General features: G+C 37.9%; 3 protein-coding genes across 6 annotated transcripts; all 3 read right to left on the bottom strand.

Moving 5' to 3' along the window:
• Positions 1–370: 370 nt before the first annotated feature.
• On the bottom strand, positions 371–13,044 carry LOC126782404 (phosphatidylinositol 4-kinase beta 1-like). 2 transcript variants are annotated; one of them, XM_050507648.1, is made up of 16 exons: positions 11,184–13,043; positions 9,380–9,571; positions 8,653–8,701; positions 7,655–7,787; positions 7,046–7,511; positions 5,624–5,704; positions 5,420–5,539; positions 4,959–5,028; positions 4,194–4,291; positions 4,004–4,108; positions 2,820–2,873; positions 2,041–2,184; positions 1,873–1,926; positions 1,680–1,754; positions 1,331–1,414; positions 371–1,243 (listed from the first exon to the last, which is right to left on the bottom strand). In XM_050507648.1, exons 1-16 carry the CDS (start codon positions 12,615–12,617, stop codon positions 1,142–1,144), a joined length of 3,261 nt encoding a protein of 1,086 aa, XP_050363605.1. In that variant the 5' UTR covers positions 12,618–13,043; the 3' UTR covers positions 371–1,141. The 2 variants fall into 2 exon arrangements, with proteins under 2 accessions (XP_050363605.1, XP_050363612.1); XM_050507655.1 differs by lacking the exons at positions 371–1,243; positions 1,331–1,414; positions 1,680–1,754; positions 1,873–1,926 and having other exon boundaries at positions 2,043–2,184; positions 4,186–4,291; positions 11,184–13,044.
• Positions 13,045–15,031: 1,987 nt separating this feature from the next.
• On the bottom strand, positions 15,032–17,675 carry LOC126787777 (uncharacterized). 3 transcript variants are annotated; one of them, XM_050513685.1, is made up of 2 exons: positions 17,596–17,675; positions 15,032–17,325 (listed from the first exon to the last, which is right to left on the bottom strand). In XM_050513685.1, the coding sequence occupies exon 2, from the start codon at positions 17,240–17,242 to the stop codon at positions 15,293–15,295; it is 1,950 nt and encodes a 649-aa protein (XP_050369642.1). In that variant the 5' UTR covers positions 17,243–17,325; positions 17,596–17,675; the 3' UTR covers positions 15,032–15,292. The 3 variants fall into 3 exon arrangements, with proteins under 3 accessions (XP_050369642.1, XP_050369648.1, XP_050369635.1); XM_050513691.1 differs by having other exon boundaries at positions 15,032–17,253; positions 17,596–17,673; XM_050513678.1 differs by having other exon boundaries at positions 15,032–17,381; positions 17,596–17,631.
• Positions 17,676–20,262: 2,587 nt separating this feature from the next.
• Positions 20,263–21,995, bottom strand: LOC126804758 (60S ribosomal protein L13-2-like). The gene is made up of 5 exons (XM_050532004.1): positions 21,932–21,995; positions 21,371–21,486; positions 21,148–21,281; positions 20,699–20,857; positions 20,263–20,615 (listed from the first exon to the last, which is right to left on the bottom strand). Exons 2-5 carry the CDS (start codon positions 21,477–21,479, stop codon positions 20,394–20,396), a joined length of 624 nt encoding a protein of 207 aa, XP_050387961.1. The 5' UTR covers positions 21,480–21,486; positions 21,932–21,995; the 3' UTR covers positions 20,263–20,393.
• Between the last annotated feature and the right edge of the window lie 3,317 nt (positions 21,996–25,312).

Below are 25,312 nucleotides of genomic sequence, written 5' to 3'. Positions count from 1 at the left end.
GGTATTAAATCCGGATCGTTTTTTCTTTTACGATTTCAGTTCCGGTTCTAAGGAAAAATTATTATTTTAGAACCAGTCTCAGACCAACTGTGTTTTTTACTAGCAGACGGATACACAAATGATCAAATTTCTTTTCAGAGGGACAAAATTACAGGCGAGAATTTATAGGCACCCAAATTTTAAGAATCACAACCCGGCCATGACTATTAATTCAAAGCTTAGGAACTGAATTGATAGAGGTTCTCAACGATTTCTTATTTAGTCATGTACGCCTGTCGCATGTAAAACATGAGCATACGTTTCATTTTGGGAGGATACGTGTAGAACTGTAGGTATCATCTTCACCAACATGGGCAACGTAGATGCGAACTTGAGAAACGTCGGATCATTAAAACCAAGGAGAATGACACAAAAGGCAAATGTAAAAACATCAAACTCGCAAGCACAAGCTCCTGTATGCAATGTTACAGAGACTGGAGATTGCGATCAATGCCAAAAGAATTACTTACACGAGAAATCGGATTTGACAGATATCACTATATGGGATCTATAACACACGATAGAATTGCATGCAAATTTTGCTTGCACAGCTTTCATATGGAATACACTCATTCGCAAATGGATGCCGCCCAACTGAAACCAGATTTGAAACAATGCCACCTCTTGAAGTTTTAAGCGCATATCCAGGCTTTGACTTGGACACTAAGAAGAACTTCAACCGAAAACAGTGGATTTACAACAGTAATGATCTGGCTTCTGTGGCAAACTTGCAATAGCAGCACACCAAGAAATTATCAAAGCCATTCAGTGCTCAATTGCAATCACTATGTACAGTGTGGGGAGTCCAGTGAAGGGTAGCCATCTTTTCCTGTAGAATATACGAATTCCCACTAGCCAGCAGTCTCATATTGAAAGTGGGAGAATAAATAGTAACCTGCAGATTAAACCCTTCTAGGTGTTGCCTAGGTAATTTAGCCAATACAAGTATAAATTCCTCACCCAGCAAAGCAGGCCAAAACCACTATATTTCCATCTTCGAGGAAAATCAGAAGCACATCCCACTCACATATGCACTTGCGATCAAACTACACTCTGAGGTGGCTTTCTTGAATAAAATCAGGTGATCATCAATAAATTACCATCACAATATTCCATTCAGTACTCTCTGATAATAATCATACTGACGTGTCCGCCAAGCATCCAAGCTGTTGCTGATTAAGGAAAGGACCAAGGACACACATTGCTGAAAGAAAATATGGATTATCATTGTCACAATCTACCCATGAATACAGTCAAGTTTCAAAACAAAAATAGTACAACATATTCAAACCTCTTCTGTCAAACTCAGGTGAAATCGCTTCCTTAGATTCTGTATTGTCCGTGGACCACCTTTAAAGCATGGGAAACCAGAGTCCTAGTCGACAACCATTTCAAAATAGGGGCTTCAGTCGGCAAAGAATTATAGAAGGATGATTCTCATTATTTATAGTAATATGTTATTCTTATACTCGTCAGGTCATCAATAGACCCATATTAGCACATAAGTACATTTGCGCATGAATCAATTTTCATTAAAACTGAAACAAATTATTGCAAAAGTGAAACAAGCTCAACTTAGAAACTTTAATAATAAAAAATGAGAATATATCCAGAAGAAGAATTGATAATGTTAATGTTACCTGCAACATCTCTACAAGAAGAATAACACGTTCTGCATGCTTCCGACACGTAAGGAACCCTTGAATGCACAAAACCTAAAGAGACCAGAAGCGAGATAACAGTCAGTATATCATGAAATCAGAAAGGACAGGAGTGGGAAAGAAAGAATATTGCAAAAAACCATTATGGATATAAGTTGGTCTGTATTGTTACTTTAAAGTAATCGAAGAACTCGCTCGGAACTCCTTCGGCATCAGAATCCATAACCTACCAAAATAATTTGTCAGCAGTTATAACTGATACAGTGAAAACTTTTAATGGCAAACATAATTGACCACAAGATGTAACAAGTATTAAGGAATGCAAGCCTATATGTCTTACCTCAAGAAGTTCACGTGTCAACTTAAATGGAGCACTCTCAAAATTTACACCCCCAGGTGAATTTGAGAGCATGAAGCCAAAATCAATATGTATAATATGACCTTCTTCATCCATTAACAGGTTTCCATTGTGCCGATCTTTCACCTAAACAACAAACACACCGATTAAAAACAAAGACATTACCATATTACCGTTTAAACACATCAGAAACTGAACAGCTCAGGAAACATGCTTCTAATATGAGAACAAACGTCAAACTTTACTTCATATTAAGGATTCATATGAAGGACTAGGATGAAGTTATCGTGCAAATAATTATCATTTCCAATTCATCACTACTTGTGCATAGCAATATTTGTCTAATGTTTATAAACTTCCTCAATTTGTTGTAATGCTCGCAACTGCAAATTAAAGATTTTTGGTCTACAAAGACCAGCATCATGTATTAAATGCATAGTATAAGAAGCTCTTCTCCTTGCAAGATATTAGATTTTCTACAGGTTAAGTTAACTAATAATATCATCAATTCCAAACTCTTCCAAAAGTTTGTATCTCATGCTAAGTCTATAAAGCTGACTAACTGGTGGAAACTACATGTCTTAATGTCTTAGTCACCCAGTGTACATGTACATACAATATCATATATGAACAAGTAATCAGCAATGCACTTTTGAAGCTCAATTCTATATTTTGGTCCTGTATCCAATTCAGTCTTATTATAACATTTGCATCTTTGGGATGGTATAGTTCACACACCACACGCACACAGACTAACATACCTGCAGAAGATAGCACACTAAGGAATATCCAGCCATACTTTCAACAAAATTTCTCTGCAAAACAAAGGAAAAGGAAACATGAATTTCAATTTAAGCCACACTGTTAAAATTTTAGCCTCAAACCCAAAGCAAATTAGAACACCCAATGTGGGATGGGAATTAATCAATCCCAGCTCATGGACCTCATGTTTGAGGTACAAAGAAGAATGTTAATAAATATATTCTTGCTGTCCAAATTCTTCTGTTATGACTCATGAGTATCATAAGTGAAGAAGGATCAGTGGATCACATAACAGCAGACAAGAAATACTAATCACTAGAGATGCATAAAACTACTTGCAACTATACTTAAAAAGGGATCTTCAAAATAAGCTTCAAAACTAACTTCTTATGCACAGATAGACCAAAGTAGTTAAACACTAATGCACAAGTGATTATATAAAACCTAATGGAAAAGGCACTGTAATGACGTGACCGCTTGTTTCAAAGAAAACGACATTGTTTTAAATATTTTATGCAAAAATCATGACAAGAGCCACTCTTGCAAACAAATGAGCTCATATGAAGCTGCATATCTAGCATATGTGGAAATTTTATAATCTCAAGCATGATAACTCACTGCTAATGGTATTCTAAGAAAAGAATGCTACCACAACTCATTTCATCCGACAGTCATCTGAGTTCCAAGACACAAACAGCTCGGATCAGAACTGCTTTGTAATTCTGTATTATTGGTATCCTAATTCCTAAATCCCGCCCCTATGTCAGATAATGAATTCCCACTCTCCGATAGAGAACAGGGATCCAATGTTCGCAAAATGTGCTTAGCAAAGACCACCTCATCATGTCCTTGGTATTCTTTACCCTAAATGTACTATCCTTTCTTATGACACATTTTGTTCTCTAAATTAATAGTCATCTTTAATTCTCGGAGTTGGATTAAAATAAATAATCTATCCCATATAGAGAAGAGTTGAAAAGGCTAAGTTTTCCATTCCAATTAAGAGATGCCATATCTTCGAACATTCACCTTAAACAAGAACTATGGAAGAGAGAGAGAGAGAACCAAAACGACACTTCAAATAGTCCCCATGTTCTCTAATAGCACAATCGATTGCAGTGAATAAGGCTGATAAAGTGAAAACACATAATATAGATGCCTGCTTTCTGGAGGTGCAGATTACCTGGGCAAGTTTAAAAGTTGGAGAATTTTCTTGATACTTAGCAGCAAAGAAGTGCCGCAAGCTAGTGATGTTAGGATATCTACCTTTGATAGAATGAAGTGACGCCTGTAAAACAACAACAGATATTATTAAATAGGTAGTGAAATTTTCAAAATTGATTCATCTAAAGGGAGAAAGCGTACATAATTACCGTATCTGGAATGGTTTCAATGAGAGCTGTGTACGAAGAAGTAACCAAGACTTCATAAGGTCGCAACCAGAGGGGAAGCCCTGCTTCTTGGAATATATCTGCCATCAAAATTTAATGATTATAGCCGTTAACTATATCTCAAGGAAGCAACTGGTTCAGCTACTGTGAAACAAGATGTGATATTGAAATCAATTACATTAATCTGGTGATTAACATAACAAGCAAGATTGCAAAACCCACTATTATTTTAAACTCCTGAGTTAGAACAGAAACCTAAACAGATACAAAAATATTAATTTTTAAGGAAATAATAGTAGACTTTAGTAAACAATATATCAGAAACATATCTGCATTGAGTTTGATGGAGGCCCACTTTCGGAAAGTATGTCACCCACAGACGCATCAACACCCTATAAACTTTATATGAAAGTATAGTTATAACAATGTTAGAGACCAACAAATTGTGTGAATTCCAAAACTATCATTCTCCACGACACTCCAATGGCAGCTTTTTTTTGGTACCGTAACCATCTTCTTTATCGCATGTTTTAGATGGGAGATCAAATTGTGAGTGTTCTACGGGGAAATGGACAATAGAACTTAAGAAAAAAACCAGGCACATAATCAATTGAGAGTGGAGCACCGTTTTTGTTTCAAACCCAGTTCGGCAAAGGCACAACTCTCATTATCTTAGCAACTTATCAAAATGGGACATGAAGAACTTAACTCCAAAAGGAAAATAATATGAATGGAAACGAAACCAACCATAGAAATGAGAGATAAGCTGCACAGCAAGATGCTCCTGTCTACAATCATCACCACTCTTCACAATGATCTACAGAAAAAATGAGGCAGATTATTTTCTTGAAGTTTAATGGAGTAGTTCGTAGAAGACTAATGTATATAATAAAACTGAAAAAATGGCAGAGATCAGAGTTAAGGCCAAAACAGAAGGCCACCCAAATGTAAATATTATAGAGGACAAAACACCAAAGCAGTTGTACCCAAAACAAAAATGGCACGAAACCAGAACAAGGTGACCACTTCAACAAATATTGGTGTGTCAATCCCGAAAAACTTAAACCATTGGATCAAGCAGTGGTCTCTCTCTCTCTCTCTCTCTCTCTCTCTCTCTCTCTCTCTCTCTCTCTCTCTCTCTCTCTTTCACACACACACACACACACAAAAGAGGAAGAGCAGGGGAGGATACTACAAGTAGAACTTACAGAGCGCAAGTCCCAACCAGGTAACTTTCCGTAAACTGACAACTTCTGTATTCTCTCTCTCTTCACCTCCCAAAGTTCACCAGACAATGCGTCGCTGGCCTTGGGGGTACCACCATTAGCCTGTTACAAAGTGTAGATGTCACTATGATAAATCTCTGCAATTCATGGAACATTTTTCTGTTTTTTTCTTTCATGACATCTCACCGTTGGCTGTGCATCTGATGAATCCTGACCTGCCCCTTTTAAAGGAAGTCCAGGAGGTGCTTCTCCTTTCGCTGCAGCAGCCTGCAGAAGCCAAATTTTTAGACAATCAGGATACATATAAGAATAATAAAAAGTGATCCATCATCCATATTATACATGATCGTGATGAAACTATTTCAGAACCCATTCGGTTAGATTGGACGAGCCTCAAGTCTCCACAGTAGAGTATATAACTCAGTAACTAATGAGCTCTTCATATAGAAATAAAAAATAGATTTGTACCATGATTTGGAAAAGAATACTACTATTTACTGACACTTTGGATCATTTTTGATGATTTAGTTCAACAACTAAAAACAATTACAATTAAGTTCCAAGAAAACATAAGTTTCTTAATCATCTGAACCAAATATAGATAACTGTATACGTCCTGGGTGAGATCCGTCATAGTGCATCATAATGTCCCATGTCTGCTCAAATTGCACAGAATTAGTATCAAACTATCAACAATACTCTTTAGAAACTGGGTAGTGTCAGACAATCTATCATTTTATATGTCCGACAGAACTAGACCTCGCTTTAACTAATAAATCCACCCAATGCGTCAGATAATTGTATGTATGCGCCTCTGTGTGCTTGTGTAGCAGCGCATTGCTATATATCTATTGATTGGGCGATGCAGAAACTAAAAATTTGTACATTAAGATAAGTTTATCATGGGAATGCCAAGCTGAAAATTCAGAAAGAAACCAAAACATTTTGAGATATAACAAAGGGGCCAAAGATATGTAGATTAGTTCCTCAGAGTACAATAATCACTCATTAGACACAACTTTGTATGTTTGAAAAAGAGCTGTTATTAAATAAATAGATAAAATAAAATAAATTAGGGGCCTTATGATATGAATACTGTTGTGTTTATTGGTTCATTGATACAATTTGGAACTGTAGGATTCAATAGACAAATCTGAGTTAAGAACAGAAAGTTAGTCTTTTAGGGTCCTATTAGGATTTGTAAGTCTAGTAGGTTTAGGAGTCCTAAACCAAGTTGTATCAGCAGCCCCTATTGATATAAATAAGGCTGCAGGGGGTTTTAGATCGTGAGAGACAGAAAACCGAAAGAGAGCAAAGGGTGATAGAGAGATAGGAGCTAGACATGGAGGGGTTAAGGTCTGCAATAAGTACTTGTACCTAAATTCTTCAGTACTAGTAAATCTCTCAAGAGAGATTACAGTGGAGTTAGGCTTCGGCTGAACCACTATAAACTTTGGTGTGTTTCTGTTTACTTTTCTTTGCTTATATCGCGAGTAACTATTAAGATCTAAAGGCACTTATCACAATAAATACTGATCTTGATAAAAAAAAAATCAGTTCCTTCCAAAAAATAATAATCATTTAATACTTCAGAAAAAGCAATCTCACCTTTACTTCTTCTATAGCCACTGTACTTGGAACGCGACGGTGTTCCTTCCGTCGACCTGGTCTTTGATCCTCAATGTCTTCCATTCTAACACCAGGATCTGCTGTAAGCACAATCCTTACCCACTCCAAATCATTCGTTTGTGCTTCTTTTGATGCACAATTAAGACCCTCTCCTCGATAACTGTTTGATCTGTTCTCTATTTTCAGAGTCTGGCTAGGCAACTTGTTCTGTACTGATATTTTTACAGTTACAAATTTCATTTTTGAATCTGATGAATGTGACATTGCTTGGTCAATCGCATGAGCAGTAGAACTTGACATCCTATCATTACTATTACGATAGACCTCTTGGACAGTCCATAAAGGATATGCCCAGGGAGGTGGTCTAGGCAGTAGTGCATCTCCATTTGCTAAAGGAATTCCTCCTCGTGAGAGCTTTTGAGAGCCAGAAGTATCCTTTGGATTGCTATTTAAAATTTCACGAGAACCAAATATAGGGAACAAGTCTCAGTATCAGAGCATTCAGAATTTCAATTATCTCTAAATTGTTGTGAAAAAGAGTTACATATATTCTAGTCAAATGCACATCTTGAGAAACTTCACACGTACCTAGAAATTTCACTTTTCAAGACTTCTACACAGATGAGGTAGGGTGCCTTCTCCCGGGAATTCAGAAGAACAGCTTCATCCTCTGGTATATGCACCACGCGATACATGCCCTTCCCCATCGGGAAGCCAACTCCTAAAATTATAATCAGCAACATCCAATTAAGAATATGGAGTTCAATGTTAAAATATAAATGCTAATATACATGATTTATATCAACCAAACATTAAAACACTGCAAAGTATCACTAATTGAAGAAAATTAAACTAAGAGCAGCATGTAACAAGCTTCATCAACTTTTTAAGCTGTATATGTATATGTAAATGAACAAGCGTAGGTGTCTATCTTTCTTTTCTTCTTGTTTTCTTGTTCTATCACACAAATTTGTAAACCATAAAAGAATTCAAAGGTATTCTAAGATTGACTTTATAGGACGCCAAGTATTATATGATAATTTATACTTCCACTAGACCTTCTGAGTACTCCCAATTTCAACTAAATCGACATCAACAAAAACAGTCAAAAACTCTACATGTGTTTCGCACTTTGAGAGGCAGAGAGACTTGGACACATGATATATAATCTGAGGAACAAAAAAAAAACAAAAAAACAGTGACAGGAAAACAGGAGAATAGAAGCTACAACAGAGCAAAAGGGCAAAAGATGAAGAATACTATCAAGCAACTGAGGAAGTGGTTCAGGTTCACCTAGGTTTGTTCCCATGATATGGAGATAGGAGGGAACTCATTTCTCACAGAATAGAAACTAGCACCGGCCAAAAAAGGAAAAAAGAAAAAACAAACAAACTACCATCTAGAAACTGCATAAGACCTACTTCACCAAAGGTTCCTATGAAAGAGCATATAGAAGCTGTAAACAATCTCTTGATTTCTTAACTATTAAAACCTATTTGTTAAAACATAAAATAAAGGGCCCTCGACCACTAAAAGTATTATCTCAGAACTTAAAAGGCTAATATAAATATAGACTAAGCAAATACCTCCATTATTTTGCGACTCAGCAATGTGCAAATTGATCTCTCCAAGTGACTAGAAATACAAGAATAACAGACAAGTGTTAGAACATTATACATTCATCAAATATATACTAGTATGGAAACACTTAATTTAGACCCTTGATAAATTTGTTTGGTTCCATTTAGATGAATGACCAAGAGTTTCACACAGATATAATTTAAATCCATATTGGGGAGACAGCTTTCTCCTCTATATTTCCTTTTCTTTAAAGACAACCACAGTATCAGATTGGTATTATTACAAGAGTGAGAAATTTTTCATCTATTTCTCTATTTGAACTGGCGTTCCGCTTGGATAATGTTCTCACTATCGAAGTTACACACACACACACACACACACACACATATAGGGAATGGTAAATATCAACAGCCAGAAACTAGATGAGTTTACAATAATATATGGCATCTAAAACACATTCTTTTCTTTCCATCACAGCTAATTTTAATGCTATGAAATACAGATAAGATAAGATAAATATTAATTTCAGAAGATGGGAACTGACTGTGCCCCTAAATGCCCATGAAACTTTGCTATGACGTAAACATAAATATTGATGCCCATGAAAGTTTGCTATAAATAGCATATTAATTTGAAAATTCATTAGTTTAATAATGGTGAACTGACTGTACCCCTAGATATATCAATGTATATGTATTGAGTAACCAACATATAACCAAGATAAGTCTCAACCTCACGAAGGGCACTTTTACGATCTTCAATTGGACATAGATCCACTAAACCATATGATGTCTCGCACAGTGACTGCACAAACTCCAACGACTCATGGTATGCGCCTTTACGGTAATGGGCTGCGGTATAAGTTGGAAGTGGGGGTTTTGCACTTGATTTTTCATTTTGTTGCTTTGGCGAACCAGGACGTTTCTGTCAATAAAAATGACGGGTGAGTAAATGTACTTCATTATATAATATAACAAGCAAAAAATCTAGTCAAATGATAACTAAAGGGACACAAGTCCTGTTGTATCTTCTGTGTATTGTAGCTATACACAGAAGATACAGCACATGGCCATTGCCGCTGGGTATTATTTTAATTCTTTTGCATATATGAAAGATCTTCAATAAACAAACATAACACTTTGGGATACAGATCTATCGGGAAAAGGAAAAATTTCCTGGGAGACACTGTATCTTTTATGTTAATTTTGGCGTTAGTAACAGAAATTCATACTTTTATTGGCTCGAAGATTCCAAATTGCTTCCAAGCAGTTTAGAATGCAGAAATCAAAGATCAGTTAGCAAATCCAGGTGCTATTAGGTTAATCCTCTGTTCTATCAAGGTAAATGAAATAGTCATCAGATTTATGAGAGAAAAAAATGGAGAGATATATATATATATTTGGGATGTAACAAAGTTCTTGTACGAAATTTGCCCATTTAAATACAAAAAATAAATTAACTTAGGACACTAGGCAAATCAGCTTCTACTGGCAATGCTTCAAGAGGAAATGATTTAATATACTGTGGAAGGGAAAAAAATGATTGATAAGGGCTTGCCTTTACATGCCAAGTACTATATGCATACTGACGTTGGAGAATTGTTGGCCAAAGGAAGCTAAAATGCAAAGGGAGTCACTAAGTCAATGAACAGAAGATACTACACGAGCATCAACAAATAACCACAATAATGTGGCTTCTAGAATTCCTACTGTAGATGAGTGGACGATTTCAGGGTATCACAAAGCACTAGTACACCTTCTGTACTTATTGCCTTTAACAGCTCTTTATTTCTCCAACTTTCTAGTCCATTTCTACTTTTTGAAAACTTGAGCTCACTTCCCTTTCCCTGCTACTCTTTGATCTGATGCAATTTTGATGTCACATAAGGTTATAAGACAAAATGTACACTCAAACAACCCCCACTCCATATGGCCAAGTATCATGCAAAGGCTCTACTCCTAGTATATACATGGGAAGGAAGAAATGCATCTTACTTTTTATTTAAAAGGAAATCAATTGTAAATATATGTTCAAACTAGAAGCAAGCTACGTATTATCAATACGATGGTAAGACTCCTTCTTTAATCACATATGGAACTAGCGTGACAACCTACGCAACAATTTTATGACTTAATATCAAAGCTCAACTGCATATATATGTAGAAACGACCTCAACAGATCAGTATTAACTTCATCTCTCAAAAAGGAGTCTGCATTTCTATTTTGCATGTTAGGCTACTGTTTTGTAACTACAAGCAGCAACGACCTTAAACTACACCTGGCGCAGGATCTATTTGTGAAATATCCCAGTTATTTAGTGAACACACGACTTGATGATTTAGTAATAGCTCATTTAGATTGGAATAAAGAATAAAAGAAGATAAAAAAACACAGAGAAAATAAATGATAAAGCAATATCACTGATAATTTGAGTTGAAAATTCATTACATAGGCGAGGAATGAGCAAGCACAGCAGCAGTAAGGCCACACTACAACTACCAGTAAAGCAAGAGCAAAGAAGTAGGAGCGAACTTACCTCTTTATGTTTTTTTGAACCAAATAGTTCTGAATCTTCAACTGAACGGTCTCGATCTTTAAACAACTTACGGAAAAAATTCTCAGTCCCTGGACTACTTTCTAACAAGCTGCCACCATTGATGCTTTCATTAGGAGTACTTTTTCCATCTTCAGGGTGCACGCGGAACAATCTACGGAATAACGAAAAGTCAGAGGGCTCTTCGTCCTCCCCATTGGCACTCCCTTCCTCAATTTTATCATTCCCATCTTTCTTGTCATCAAACTTATTACTAAATAACTTCTTGAAAAACCCGTCTTTCTCATCATCTTCAGCTGATTTTGAGCGTCTCCCTTCTGATTGTGCTGTACACTCATCTTCATTCCTATCAATTCTATCCTTTTTATCCTCAAATTTCTCTTTGAAAAACTTCTTGAAGAATCCATCTTTTTCTTCATCCTCCACTGATTTAGAAACTTGCTTATCCTCGGAATCACTCTTACTTTCACGAAACAGTCTCTTAAACAACCCCTCGGAGCTAGAAGTTAACTCTTCATCCTCCCCTTTACTGTCCCTCAATAGTCTCTTAAAGAACCCGTCCTTATTCGTATCATCCTCCTCCTTCTCTGCCGACTTCCTAAAAAGCAAAGAGTCCCTAATCTTCGAGCCACTCTCATCATCCCCTCTACTGTCCCTCAGTAGCCTCTTAAAGAACCCATCCTTCTCGGAGTCATCCTCATCTTTCTCGGCTGACTTCCTAAACAGCAATGCATCCCTCACCTTCGGCCCCGGAATAAACTTCTTAAAGATCTTATTCTCATCGGGCGACAGCTGCCCATCCTCCTGCGAGCTGTTCGGAGAGAACGAAAACGACCTCTGTGCCGGTGGCGAAGACGTCAGCGACAAAAGCTTCTGCTTAGACGAAAACAGCCTATTCAGCACCTGGTTCTTACTCCCAGGGCTACTCCCGGGCTCGGCCTGGGGCCTGACCAGCGGGTCCCACTCCCCCATCAATGTAGCAGCAATCTGGCACTTCTCCTGAATCCTACTGATCCCCTCATTGTCATCGGAATCTTCGAGCTCGGCGAGCAAGAACCAATGCACCTTGAGAGCCATCTTGAGGGACTTAGAGCACATATCAATGACAAACTTATCCAAGGACGGGCTTGGTTTATGCACAGACATATAGCATATCTGAAACAAGTAGCTCTCAATACCTGGCAACGGCAACGTGTACATTCGGTTACAGAGGTAGTCCCGGACGCCGGCGTGTTCATGCTTGTAGAGGTAGCTCACGGCGATCCACTCGCAGAAGAAGGCCGAGTCGAAGAACCGAATCAGCCACCCGTTCTCGCCGGAGTCACTGCTGGAGACGGCCGGAGTCCGGGAGGTCGTGATCTCACGCGGCGGCTCGTCGGAGTCGCCGCTGCGAGTCAGTCCGAGTAGCCTCACCATGTTGAGAATCGGGACATTACATAAACCCTAGCCACCGCCGCGTTTCGCCTCCGCAATTTGAAGAAGCTGGCAGTCGGATCAGAGGCGCAATCATCGGAAGCCGGAAACCCTAGGGGAATCACGCTAAAACCTTCATCGAAAACCCTAGCTCCGTCTAGACGAAGGCTGTGAGCTCCTTTGTCCAATGCGGAAATTCGAGACGAGAAAAGTAAGAAGAGAAAAGGAGGTCAGTTGTGGAGCCGTCGGAAAACGACGGCGGGAGAATCGTGAACCGGAGAGGCGACGAGTTTGGTCCGGTTCGCCGATCGAGCTGGAGTTAAAGAGGCGGGAAGTGAAAACTCCGCGATTGAATCGGGAAATTTGGGACGAGAAATGCAAAGAGAGTTTAGAGCAAGAGAGAGATCGAATTTGGGCTCAGGGGAATAGAATCGGGCGTGTAGGGGATCATCCAGAACGACGTCGTTTGTGGATATTGCTGTCGAAAGAGCACCATTACCTAAAAAATAGTTTGGTGCTAGTGTGAGAGATCAAGAAATTGAGTAATTATTCTGTGTACTCACCACACTACATGAAATTAGGGCTGGATTCGGTGTCAACAGTTTGTTTTATGAGCACTAACCGATAAACGCCACTGAACTTTCGGTTTCATGTTTTCTAAAACCGAAACCGAAAAATATATATAGAAACTGCGGTTTCGATTAACCTATAATTCGGTTCGGTTTCGATTTTGTTTTGTTTACAAAACCTAATATCTTTATTGACCTTTCGTACTTAACTAATGAAAATAAAAAGGATTAAAAATAAAGGAGTAAGCTACAAGTTCAATACTTTAATTAAGTACATTCACCAAATAAATAATCAAGAACTCAAATATTAACTAAACAAAATTATTGTGTTTTGCTGAAACACAACAAGTTAACCAAAATAAACATTAAACCTCATAAGCTTCATCACCAGATGTTTATATTTGTCTTAACATGAGGGCAAGTTGACAAAACCCCAAAGCATTACATTAGATCTCTCCATGAATGATTGTACACATATAAAAATCAAAATCATATATTCTTGTACAAAATCACATATCTCTACATGTATATATTTATTACCAAATCTATGTTTTGCATAAGCACCTGATCGATTACATATGTTCATCAAATACAAGTTATAACCTTACATCTCAATTCTCAGTTCGGTTCGGTTTCCACCGGTTTTCTGAAAGCATGAAACCGATAGCCGGCACCAACTGCTAGGTTCGGTTCGGTTTCCGACACCGACGCGGTGATTCCGTCAGGTTTTGGTTTCTCGGTTTCGGTGCGATTCGATTTATGGCCGGTTTCGATTTTTTCGGTGTCAAAAAGTCCAGCCCTACATGATATTGTTATGTGGTATACTCAGCCAATCATATTACGCTATTGTATAATTAATATCCACGCGGTGAAAATGACAAAATTTTATTTACATATAAGTAACTAATCAGAAACAAACATATTAAAAAATGGACTAATAACTTTAAGGGGTACGCCACATGAAATATGTAGCGAGTATATATAATAATTTCTGCACGAAGATTGTTCTATTTCACCATTTACATTAATCGTTTGAACTCAACATGCTCACATTGACTCAATCCTTTTGTTATGGATATTCAAAGAGTTCAAGAATTGCTTCTAGACTATCTCTGAGTTTGGATTTTCCTCATGAAACTAACCTTGCAGGAAATGTTGGCTTTTTTTTTTTTCATCCATCGATAGATTCATACGACTATACAAGTCAAGGTAGAGTGGTCTGAAAACCACTATATTACTAGCCATTCTCCATGATAAGACTACTAAAGCAAACTAATGTCGTACAAAGACGACTAATTCAACTAGTAAGCTGAGAACTATAAAACCCTAACCAAAAGAATTCATCACTTTAATTTGAGGCCTAGAGACCCAATGGTATTTGTCCACAAGAGTGAGGGGTTGCTACCTCTCGTTAAGGTTATGCAGGGTCTTTCCTACATCGAGTAGGAGAACTATCCCCATCCTGCCTCTGAAACGAGGCTGTTTTCTCCTTCTTCCGAAGCGAGACCCTTGTCTCATGTCTCGCCTACCTTCTTCTGATTCTTGATCCCACGGGGCCGACCCCTCTTCTTGGAAGACTTGCAAGTGTTCTTTAATCCAAGCCATACAACTTCCATCGTTGTAGGTCTTGAAGAGCTAGCTATGATTCTCGACACACATCATCACTATCTTTAACACATGCTCGATCCTAAAGAATTGAGAGAAGAATCTTGCAGAAACATTTAAGCATATTGGAACTGAAAGACCAAATGGCTGCATTTGAAAACTGGAACTTTTATCACAACATCATTACTTTTGTCATTGTCTGTGCTGTACCATTGTAAACTAAACGGCTATCAACCATTGAACCAAATAAAGAATACCAAAGAAACTCCTTGTTTCTAGTACAAAAATATTATATATTGCAAAACAAAGGTCATTGTCTAGTGATTATCACGTCTCAAATACAACCTTTGACACAGAAACATATGGACACATAATCCCAAACAAGAAGCAAAAGTGAGAAGCCATTTCTTGCTAAATAAACTAGTCTAGTACTGGTTTAAACTATCAGACTTCTCTCGCGTGACGTACTTTAGCTACTTGATACCACCAAGTCACCAACTAACCTCAGTCAGCCACCGGTTTACTATCATAGACCTCAATCGCTTCAATTAAATGAGCAGGATACCGTTTAGATAAAACTGCCACTTGTTCAGGAAATGACTCCATCACATGTTCACCAATGTATTTAACCATTTGATCCCATCGCTGCCGGCATACATCTCCAGGCCTATGCTCAAGCAGATCATCCCATTCTACATCTTCAATACAGCTAGCCTCCAACTTACTGAGAGCATCGAGCAGCCTATAGTCATCAATATCAGCCCAAAGCTTTTGCTTAACCAAAGGTGATACAAGTTGGTTATACCACTTCATGCTGCAAACTGCATTGGTTCTAGTTCCCAATTTGTCACTGATTGCTTCCCAGCATATATTCCCCCGCAGCATGCCATGCTTGGTTTTCCTTTCTTCTGAGGCCCTCATAAGCAAATCCTTGTTCACTAAATCAAACAAAGTCTGGTACTCCTCTTGGCACCAAGGTCCTTTCCTATGATTTTGCTGCTTTAACCGACGAAATGCATCCTTGACATGAACCCTATATTTGCCAAGTTTAGCAGCCAACTTTTTCCAATCTGCCCCATGTTCTGAATGGAACTTTCTCACCTCTGCATACTCTTCAGGGGTCCATGTCTGTTCTCCAGCTCCTTCAAATAAAGTATGGGCTCGAGAATATACACTCTTGTAATGCCTCCAAGGCATGGCCTCAGCAATTACCTTCCAACAATTTAGGACACCAGGGTGGTTTTTGACATCAGGGTGGGATCTACAATGGAGGACCATGTTGAGGCCGTCAACCCCTAAGCCAAGTTCTTCAATGTATGTCAAAACAACCTCTTTTAGAATCTTGTCTTCTTCTTTTGAAAACCTACCTTTTACTAGACCTAGTTTCTTATCACTTGGGCCATCAGACTGTGAGGCCTCTACACCACTAGTGTTCTTTTTCTCACCATCATCCATCATAACAGCCTCTGTGCTCCTGGTGCAACCCTCTACATTAACACATTTGCTTGTCTTAGCATTCTTCTTCTTCCTTTTGCTACCATCTTCCAAATTAACAGTCTCCAAGTATTTGTTGATATCCTCTAGACCAACAAGTTGTTCTGATTCTCCCTTATTCTTCCTTAGCTTTTCATCATCTACATCAATAGTGTCCACGTCTCTGTCGCTATCCTCTCTATCACTGCTTTTACCATTCAGTTTCTCAGATATTGTCTCCAGCAATTTACTTCTGTTGTTCCTTTTCTCCTTCACATTGGAACTCTGACTTTTTACTTCACGCTCCAAAGCTTTAGTTGTGACATTCTGTACCAATTCACCACCCACTTTTCTCTTCTTCAATTTCTCATTTTTTCTCTTCATATCCCCTGCTTCATTGCTCACTTCCGCAGCATCTTCATATTCTACCGCCGCTCTCATTTCTTCATCCTCACGGATTGCCTTTCCCTTCTTTGAACTACCACCACCAAGGTCAACTTCTTCCTCGGTTTCCACATTGGTCTTATCCATATCATCCATGAAGACCTTTTCATCACTCACATTGTTCATCACAGCATCATACCCCTTATTCTCCCTCTCCCTCTTTCTTTTCTTCTTCTTACCATCTCTGCCGTTCACATGAGTCCCAACCTTATTGTCACAATTCAAGCCCTTCACTACTACATTCCCCATTTCGCCGACACAAGCATCAATTGAAGAAGAAGCTCCACCAAGCCCCTCCTTTATCTCCCTCCTTCTCTTCCTTTTCTTCCCCTCACCAACTCCTTCCCTGCCGGTCACATGAGCCCCACCCTTCTTGTCACCATTCTCCCCCTCCATTACCTTTCCCATTTCATCAACTCGACCTTCAATCAAAGCAGAATCTACACCGAGACCCTCCTTCTTCCCATTCCCCTTGTGCCTTTTCTTCTTCTCTTTCCTCCCCTCAATCTCCAGACCCGTCCTCCCCTCTCTTTCCATGCTTCAATCCCCTACAAGATTAAACCCCTAGATCAAACTAAAGGTCCTTCCTTCCCTACACTTAGGGTTTCAAAGACACCAAACTGCAACAGTCAACGATCATTTCATTATCCCCAAATTGATCTCAATCACCACAATGCTACATACCCACAAATTAGAACAACAATGAATCAAGATAACAAAACAATAAAGAATCCATTCTTTCATTTCAAGACTATCAATTTCCATACAATCTGTGATGAGATCTAGCAACTTTATCAAAACAACCCCAACAAAGAAATGGGTTGATTAGAGCATATATGGGTTTTCATTGTAAAGCAAACTAGAAACCATGGAAGTGAAAAAGGGGTTACCTTGAACAATCTTCAGTTAAAAGTCGAGCCTTTCGGCCTTTGTGGTCTTCTTTCTTCTCGTATTTGCTAGTGGCTTTATATATATATAAGCTCAGTCGAATCAGAAACTATAGAAGAAGACAAAAAGACATTCTGAAACAAATATTAAAAGAAAAGAGACGGCGTCGTTTAACTAAGAGTCGCATGTAAACAGAAGAGGACAAGTCTGAGATTGTGACTCTATGGCGTCGCTGTCGTCGTCGTTGGCGTTATGTAATCAGTGTCGCGCATTAGTTCCCCCATCAGCCTTCTCCTATTTGCAGGTACTCGAAAGCTATTACCTTTACAATGTCATCAAGCTTGTGAGAGTTTTTACTGATGGGCTTTCTAGTATAAAAGTCAAGGTTAAATTATGTGTACTAGACTTGGAAGTTTCTGGATTCTGTTGGATTATGGGTGGCATGGTTCAAGACTCAAGAGAGAAAGTTTAAACCTTTACTGAGGTTATGTAGTAAAATCTTAATTTTTAACCTGGGAGATCAGTTTCAGTGTGAAATAATGAGAACAAAAGGCAATGCGTTTGATTTTTTATGAAGTAAAAATTTAATCTTGAATGCTCTCAAGATTTTATGTAGAGTTTAGTGTTGCATTTTGCAGTACTACGAAAGCTTAGTTAATGTGGAAGGTATGTTGTCTCTTTCAGAATGAGCTTTGTTTATGGACTGGAAAGAAAAAAGATTTGTAGAACCAATATCTTTGCATCAGTGACAGGTTCATCTCTATTTTTTCCAACACAAATCTTTGAATTCGATATTTGAATGCTGCCGTGGATGAATGACTTTTCTTCTGAACTATGATTCCTCCTATTTTTAAATAGTCACTGCAGTAGGAACATCTGCTGGGGAAGTCCAGCTTCCAAAAGGTGACAGTTGGTCTGTTCACAAATTTGGTGGCACTTGTGTCGGAGGTTCTGAAAGAATTAAATTAATTAATAATGTTGCAAAGATCATTATTAATGATGAGTCAGAGAGGAAGTTTGTTGTTGTGTCTGCAAAGTCTAAGGTTACAGATATGATGTATGATTTGATCGGTAAAGCTCAATCACGAGACGAGCCCTATTTGGCTGCATTTGATGCTATTTTGATAAAACACAGATCCACAGTGGTCGATTTACTTGACGAGGATGAACTTGTTAGCTTCGTATCAGCATTAATTCAGGAAATCTGCAACCCGAAAACTATGCTTCGTGCAATATAAATTGGTATAATAAGCTGATCACTCTCTCTAATAAATATCAGGAGTCCAATCGTTCATGTTCACTGTTGTGCATCTGTTTATGTGAAAAAACGGCTTCTGGTAACTAACTTGTTTACTGCTGACAGATGGTCATGCAACAGAATCTATCACAGATTTTGTGGTAGGACATGGAGAGTTATGGGCTGCTCAGTTGCTGGCATCTGTCGTTAGAAAGGTCTAATCATTATTTGGCCATTTTTTGAAGCATTTACCGATTGACGTTGTTCCAAGTTGTCTGGTATATTAACAAAGAACTTAAAAAAACACGGTGTTGACATGCTTAGCCTTATGTTGTATATACTTTCGCGTAGTGTCAATCTTGGTTTTAACATTGCTCTAGTACTTGCATACAATGAGAATGAGGATTAATGATGTTGGAAACATACATCGCAAGGTTGTCAGGTTTACCGTCTTGTGCTATAAGTTGGCTTAACAAATTTGTTTAATGTTGTAGGTACCGTGATCCAAAGACAGGGCTACCAAATGCAACATAGGAAGCTTTTAAAGTTATTCGGCAGCGGTATGTTTTTTTACTCTGTTGGAATTCATTCATATGTTTGCTCCTCTTAATTGTTTTCATTTGTATTGTTTTTTCTGCTTACATTTAGATAACGATTATATTTACTTTCTTGTTTGTTATCTCTTTTTGTACCAACTTCCAGAATTCTACAAGAAAGTGGTGCGGTCAGGAAAGAGATGGAGCTGGGTGATTTGTATGATTCGCTTTCTGGGAAAGGTTTTCTGGCAAGGCAGAAGAGATCAGTAGTATCAAATAAAAGTGAGGTGTCATATCCCCGATACTTTGCACGTTTTCGCAGGGCTCGATCCAGCTCTTGAAAGTGTATCATCCGAAGAGTGACTGTTGAGTCTGAGACTATTGTTCTTAATCTAGGATCGGTGCAAGCTCGTGCTAACCATATTGAAGATGGCTTGCAGACTAGAATCACAAGTTATTTGTAAGTAAATTTACGTAATACTAAAATGCCACTTATGTTAATCTGAGATGTGATTGAATATCTCTGCTCTGCATTTACCTTGGCTAGGAGGTTGCATGACTAAAGACTTCAATTAAGCTTCTACGATGAAGCGCCAGTGATTGCAGAGTTGGTTATCGTAAAGCGTTAGTCTCGATTAGCCAAAACGTTTTGTATTTGGAAGTTAAACTAGATGTTGCGACTTGGTTTGGCATATTTTGCGGCTGCCGTGTGCGATCTATGCTAGAAGAGTATTTTATCAAGTTCTACGTGTATATCTAGTTTTGTTTTTAATCAGTACATGTTACGAGGTTCACTACCAACATGGAAGAGCAACATTAAATAAGGAGTGCGGTTCTTTACGAATATGAAAGACAATATAACAAAAAGGCATTTAATTCTTAATCTCCGCATACTCTTGAGTGAAATTACCAAATCTAATATTTTTGATATAGAGATGTCCAGGAAATTAGTTCAAAGCTAATTTTCAAATTCTGACAAGACTTGAGAAATCCTTGCAAAACATTAAACCCATGGAGAACAAGCATTCTACTTCTTTTCTTCCTTCTCAGCCTCAGCTGCCCTCTTTGCCCTGGCCCCAACATGACGGACATTGATCCGCTCAATACGGAGCTTGTCATATGCACTGACTTTCTTCATATCCGCAGTCACCTTCACGAGTTCAGTGACTGGTTTCTCTTGTTGAATTGCCAAGAGAGGACCTTGGAGCTGGGTTGCATTTGCTAGCTCCCCAGCTGCGGAATCACCAGCCTGAAATAAAGTGTAAATATAATTAAGATGCCTTCCCAAACAATCATTACTCCTACAAACCATTTAAAACAATTTAACATTACCTTAAACTTGCCAGCACGCCTTGGGAAGACAACCAACTTCTGCTTGTATGTCTTCAAGCGGAGAACATTGGTTTGAAACCCCTCAAGAGAACGGTTTTTCCTGCGATGATCAACAGAGATACCGATGGTTGGTGCAAGTTTCCTTGGAATTCCAGCAGCCTAAAATAGAAACGTTAATCATTTGTCAACCATCAGAGATCATATATCCACCAGTAGTGAAACTAATTATTGAGTCCCTAAGAACAGCTTTTATGCAGTAGTGCTAACAAAGTACCAAAAAAGCTGGAAATGTTTGAGAGAAACTGGAACATATGTTTCTGGCATATCATTACGAAAACTCCAAAAGACAATTTCTACAACATAGTATGGCCAGATAAGCAAGAGCACAACACATAAACAGAAGCACCTTTTTTCTCCAAAAAGATCTCAAACAGAATGTAGAAACTAACCTTCAACTCTTCGAGAGTGAAACCACGACCAGCTCTGACCTTCATGTTATACTTGAGTGTCTGTCCGCGAACAACTGGACGGAGAGGTCCAGCAGTAGGCCTTGGAAAGATTTTCACAGCCTTGGCCTGGCGAGCTGGTAATATTACAATAATAAGAAATCAAATTCAGCCAAATAATATATAAACTTGAATGAATCAGAATATAACTAGGTCAGCCAGACACCATTTCTCCTCCTGGTCTTCCTTGCTGGTTGATTAAACCAGGTCCTGACACGCTCCTGCCAGTTCTTCCTGAAGTGCTCCCCAGGGATAACATTATTATGCTTCACCATGACTTACCTGTAGAGTATATGAATCACTTTTAGAACAACATAACAACTAGTTTCAACATTTGCAGTCACAATCTATTTGCAAATTACACGATTCAAGTAACAGAGTGACTCCAGTAAGCCCAAAGCCTCAGTTGACTCCATTGGCTTTGCCGAGGGGTTCTCCCTTTACAGGGTCTCGGCTCCGCTACATTTAACAATCTTAACATGCAATTCACAAAGTTCATCAAGCAATTATCAACTGCTCAGTTATCGAACCGATACAGAACAAAAGTAAACGACAAGGAAGAATAAACAAGCCTTATATCCAGTTCATATATCAGAAATTTCCTATTACGAACACACAGAGAAACACAAGAAACATGAACGTGGGCTTCGAGTTCAGCTACGGGATGCGTTTCAGTTCTAGATTAACGGGACTGAGACAATGAGAAAGATCGTTGAGAGAGTGAAACCTGAAAGAGCTACAGAGATGATGGTCTCTCGCGGCTGCAGCACCACTGAGGCCTCTCTTATTAGGGTTTCATGACTATATAAAGTCGGGTTGTATTTCTCTTTGGGCTTGGGCTGTTTGGGCCTTGGGTATTTGAATCCAAGCTACAGCATCGTGGAACCTACAACCCTTAAATTTTATAGAGGGAAAAAATTTTCTGGTACGTTATGAGCATGAATATGGAAGAAGGTTTGATGGCTCATACTCCTAGAACAAGCAGCATTGAGACGATTGAGGTTGTTGGTATGAAGCGGTGTCAGGGCTCAAGACTCTGCTTTACCCCAAACTTTGATTTTGCTAAAGAATATCCTCTTGGTAAATTAGCTCATGAAATGGTACAATGGTACTAGAGTACTCATTTTCATATAAATCAAAATAAAATAAAATACATATCAAATTTCCCTACTATTAAGGGTGGGTGGACTTTACTGTTCACGGCTTGACAATGTTCATTATACAGTGTGCGGGCAGTTTTATCCTTAGTTGTAAAGCCAACAGATGGATGAAATGTGAAGGTATAAACGTAAAATGTCACTCGGGTGTTATTAAGATGCTATTGTTCGCCTCTTCTTCTTCTTCTTCTTTCTCACTTCGGCGCGACAACTCTCTCATGTCCTCCACCGAACCACACCGACGACTCTATTCCCCGCCTAGCAAGAACCCACACATGTAACCATATAATTCTACTCCATATCTCATCCTCTATCTTTTGATATAAGAAACCTCTCCAAACAACCCCGATATTAGAGAAATCAAAGTTGTTACAGTGAGGCTCCAACGAAGAGCCCCGGGGCTAGATTCGGGCCCAAACCGTCTCTGTTAGTAAGCTTAATTCACTTTCCTCATAACCCAGTTGAATTCATATTCTAATTTGCTTCTTGAATTTGCGGTGTAGGGGCTTGCTTATCGATGAAGGAGGGTCTGAGTTTTGATTATTAGATTATTGATTTTATTTTGTTTCTTCTCATCGGTTGATAAACTAAGAAAAACTAGAAAATTAGGTCGCTTATCCAAACCATGGCCAACGATAATGGTCAGGCAAGAAATTTATATGCTTTGATCACAGTAGAATTTGACTTTTATAAATCAGATGCCAATGAACTAAAATGGAATTAGTTTGACGACAAGTTTGTGTTGTATCAGACTAATCAGAGGATAAATGTCATAGAATTTTAGAATTGACTTCAATTTTAAAGTTGAGGTTCAATTCTAATCAAAGTTTTTGGATGTAATGGTAATTTGATCTCCATTCTAATCAAATTTATTTTTTTAAATGATAGTTGAACAAGCTAGACCAGCTATTTTGGGTTATAACGAATGTTGTATATAATCTGGTTTGTTTTGGTTTTTAGTCATGCATCTTCAGGTGATTCAGATAAATTTAAGATCTTGATTTTTGTTTTGATCGTTCATGATAGGTTCATGTTTATATGTTGGTGTTTTTTTTTGTAATTTTTATACATTGAATTTTTCATTTGTTCCTCATTTAAATCAACTTTGTTATTATTTCAGCTATACATAAATGGTGTACATGTGAAAGATAACTTCTAATGCATCCTCACTCAACTGCATATTTACTGATCTAAACTAATTAACAGAAGTACAGCAAGGGAGCTCACACTTGCGCCAAACCAGTAGTAAGCACTACATACCTTTTACTAGCTTAGAACCAATTTCTTAATATTTAGTGAAACTGCCAATCTTACGTATATGAAAGAGCTTTTGTCAAAGAAAACAATTTGTAAATGAAGTATAATATGATTAATTTACAGCCACTTGAGTTACGTTTGGAAGATATGTATTTGTTTTCAGTTTAGTCTTTTATTATTTTGTACATTCACAAAGCGAGTTCCTAGAAAATTCTCAAATTGATGGCAGTTTGCATTACCTCTTATTGATGTGTGAATGTCAAACTCTGTTTTGTGACTACAGTGTCATCTGCCTTTTATATGATACTGAATCTGTGTTCATATATTAAATATGGAGCTAAGATACTAAAGCAGGAACTGACATTTTGATGCCTTTTTACTGTCAGATTGAATCTCCATGTCCAAGCAAATTGAACCTAAACCTCTTCGAAAATGAAGTCCAAATGAAGGCATTGATATGACATCTGATTTCCAACTTTGAACAAGGTTTCTGCTTAAATTTTCTATTTGAGTATTTCAAATTGATGTGTTATTCAATTGCTATGTGTTATTTTAAATAGTCAATCGCGTATTTAAAGTAGTCATGTTATTCGGAAAATTTTGGTTCCTCATCTGCTACATACCTGAAACTCTTTACTGAAAGTCAGATTTGTTTGGGTTTGTATTTAGTAATTCAACCTGGCATTGTAAGGTATATACATACCCATATTCTACCAAAGTTGTTCTCATTCATTGATTCTTTCAGTAGATACCTTAGTTCATTTTCCGGTATAAAAATTGATATATACTGAAGAATTGGTAAACATCAATTTAAGTGATAGTCTTCGTCATAAGTAAACTAGAGTATGGAATTAACTCAAACATCCAAATTCTGAATTTCTTACTTTGTAAACAAAAGTAAGATTAGTATTGTCATATGGTAAAATAGTTTCTTAATCACTATCTTTTGCAATTACCAGATAAACTCATTCAAAATTTCTCAATTAGCTTTTGCGACTGTGTTCAACCCTCCCAACTTCAGATTATGCATTGGCATTTTGATCAGATCTATGTACTTATCTTTTGGCGTTGGGAGTTATGGTTGTGACAAACATATCATTATTTCTGAATAATTCTCCAAATTATTTAGCAAACTTATTTTTATTCCTCTGCCTAAATATGTATTTCAAACATTTAATTTCTTTTTCTATATCAGTATTTCGTTGGAGTTTATAGAGAAAAGTTGCCTGTGATAAATAGGTTTTCTTCAAACTAAAATTCATATTGGTAATATGCAGAAGATCTCCCAAAGTTTGTTGTCAACTTTGAATGAGCAATTGTGAGAATGTTCTTATTGAAAGTGAAATAGGTTACCGCCGTAGGAAGTTTAAATGTGAATAAGCAAATCGTGTTTAGTAAAAGCAGACTATTTGGTTAGCTATGCCGATGTCCATTGTTATTTCCAATGGTTGTCTGGTCATTTGTAAGTCTCTTTGTTGCCGATGCCTTGAGTAGGAGACCGAGAGGCATAATTGCTTCTCTCATGGTTCAAGAGTGGCTTATGCTTGAGACAACATCTGAGTCTGACTTAGTGCAGTCAGGGGGTGAGAAGGGAACCTTTCTTGGTAGTGTTTCTGTACAGCCTACCCTGATTTCTAGGATCATTCAAGGTCAAGCATGTGATCCATTCTCACGGGCGAGATTGGCAGACCTTG

The sequence above is a fragment of the Argentina anserina genome, chromosome 1 (genome assembly GCF_933775445.1).
Source record: "Argentina anserina chromosome 1, drPotAnse1.1, whole genome shotgun sequence".
Lineage (NCBI taxonomy): Eukaryota > Viridiplantae > Streptophyta > Magnoliopsida > Rosales > Rosaceae > Argentina > Argentina anserina.
Note: the sequence above shows the minus strand (reverse complement) of the source record. Positions and strands in the feature narration are given on the sequence as shown.

Coding starts and splice junctions, on each gene's coding strand:
- LOC126782404 (XM_050507648.1), bottom strand. CDS start 12,617: ATGGTGAGGCTACTCGGACTGACTCGCAGCGGCGACTCCGACGAGCCG. Junction 5,705..7,045: donor TGGCTATAGAAGAAGTAAAG/GTGAGATTGCTT, acceptor TGGCTTCTGCAG/GCTGCTGCAGCGAAAGGAGA. Junction 1,755..1,872: donor AGTTCTTCGATTACTTTAAA/GTAACAATACAG, acceptor TGGTCTCTTTAG/GTTTTGTGCATTCAAGGGTT.
- LOC126787777 (XM_050513685.1), bottom strand. CDS start 17,242: ATGGAAAGAGAGGGGAGGACGGGTCTGGAGATTGAGGGGAGGAAAGAG.
- LOC126804758 (XM_050532004.1), bottom strand. CDS start 21,479: ATGGTGAAGCATAATAATGTTATCCCTGGGGAGCACTTCAGGAAGAAC. Junction 20,858..21,147: donor TCACTCTCGAAGAGTTGAAG/GTTAGTTTCTAC, acceptor TTTCTATTTTAG/GCTGCTGGAATTCCAAGGAA. Junction 20,616..20,698: donor GGCGTGCTGGCAAGTTTAAG/GTAATGTTAAAT, acceptor ACTTTATTTCAG/GCTGGTGATTCCGCAGCTGG.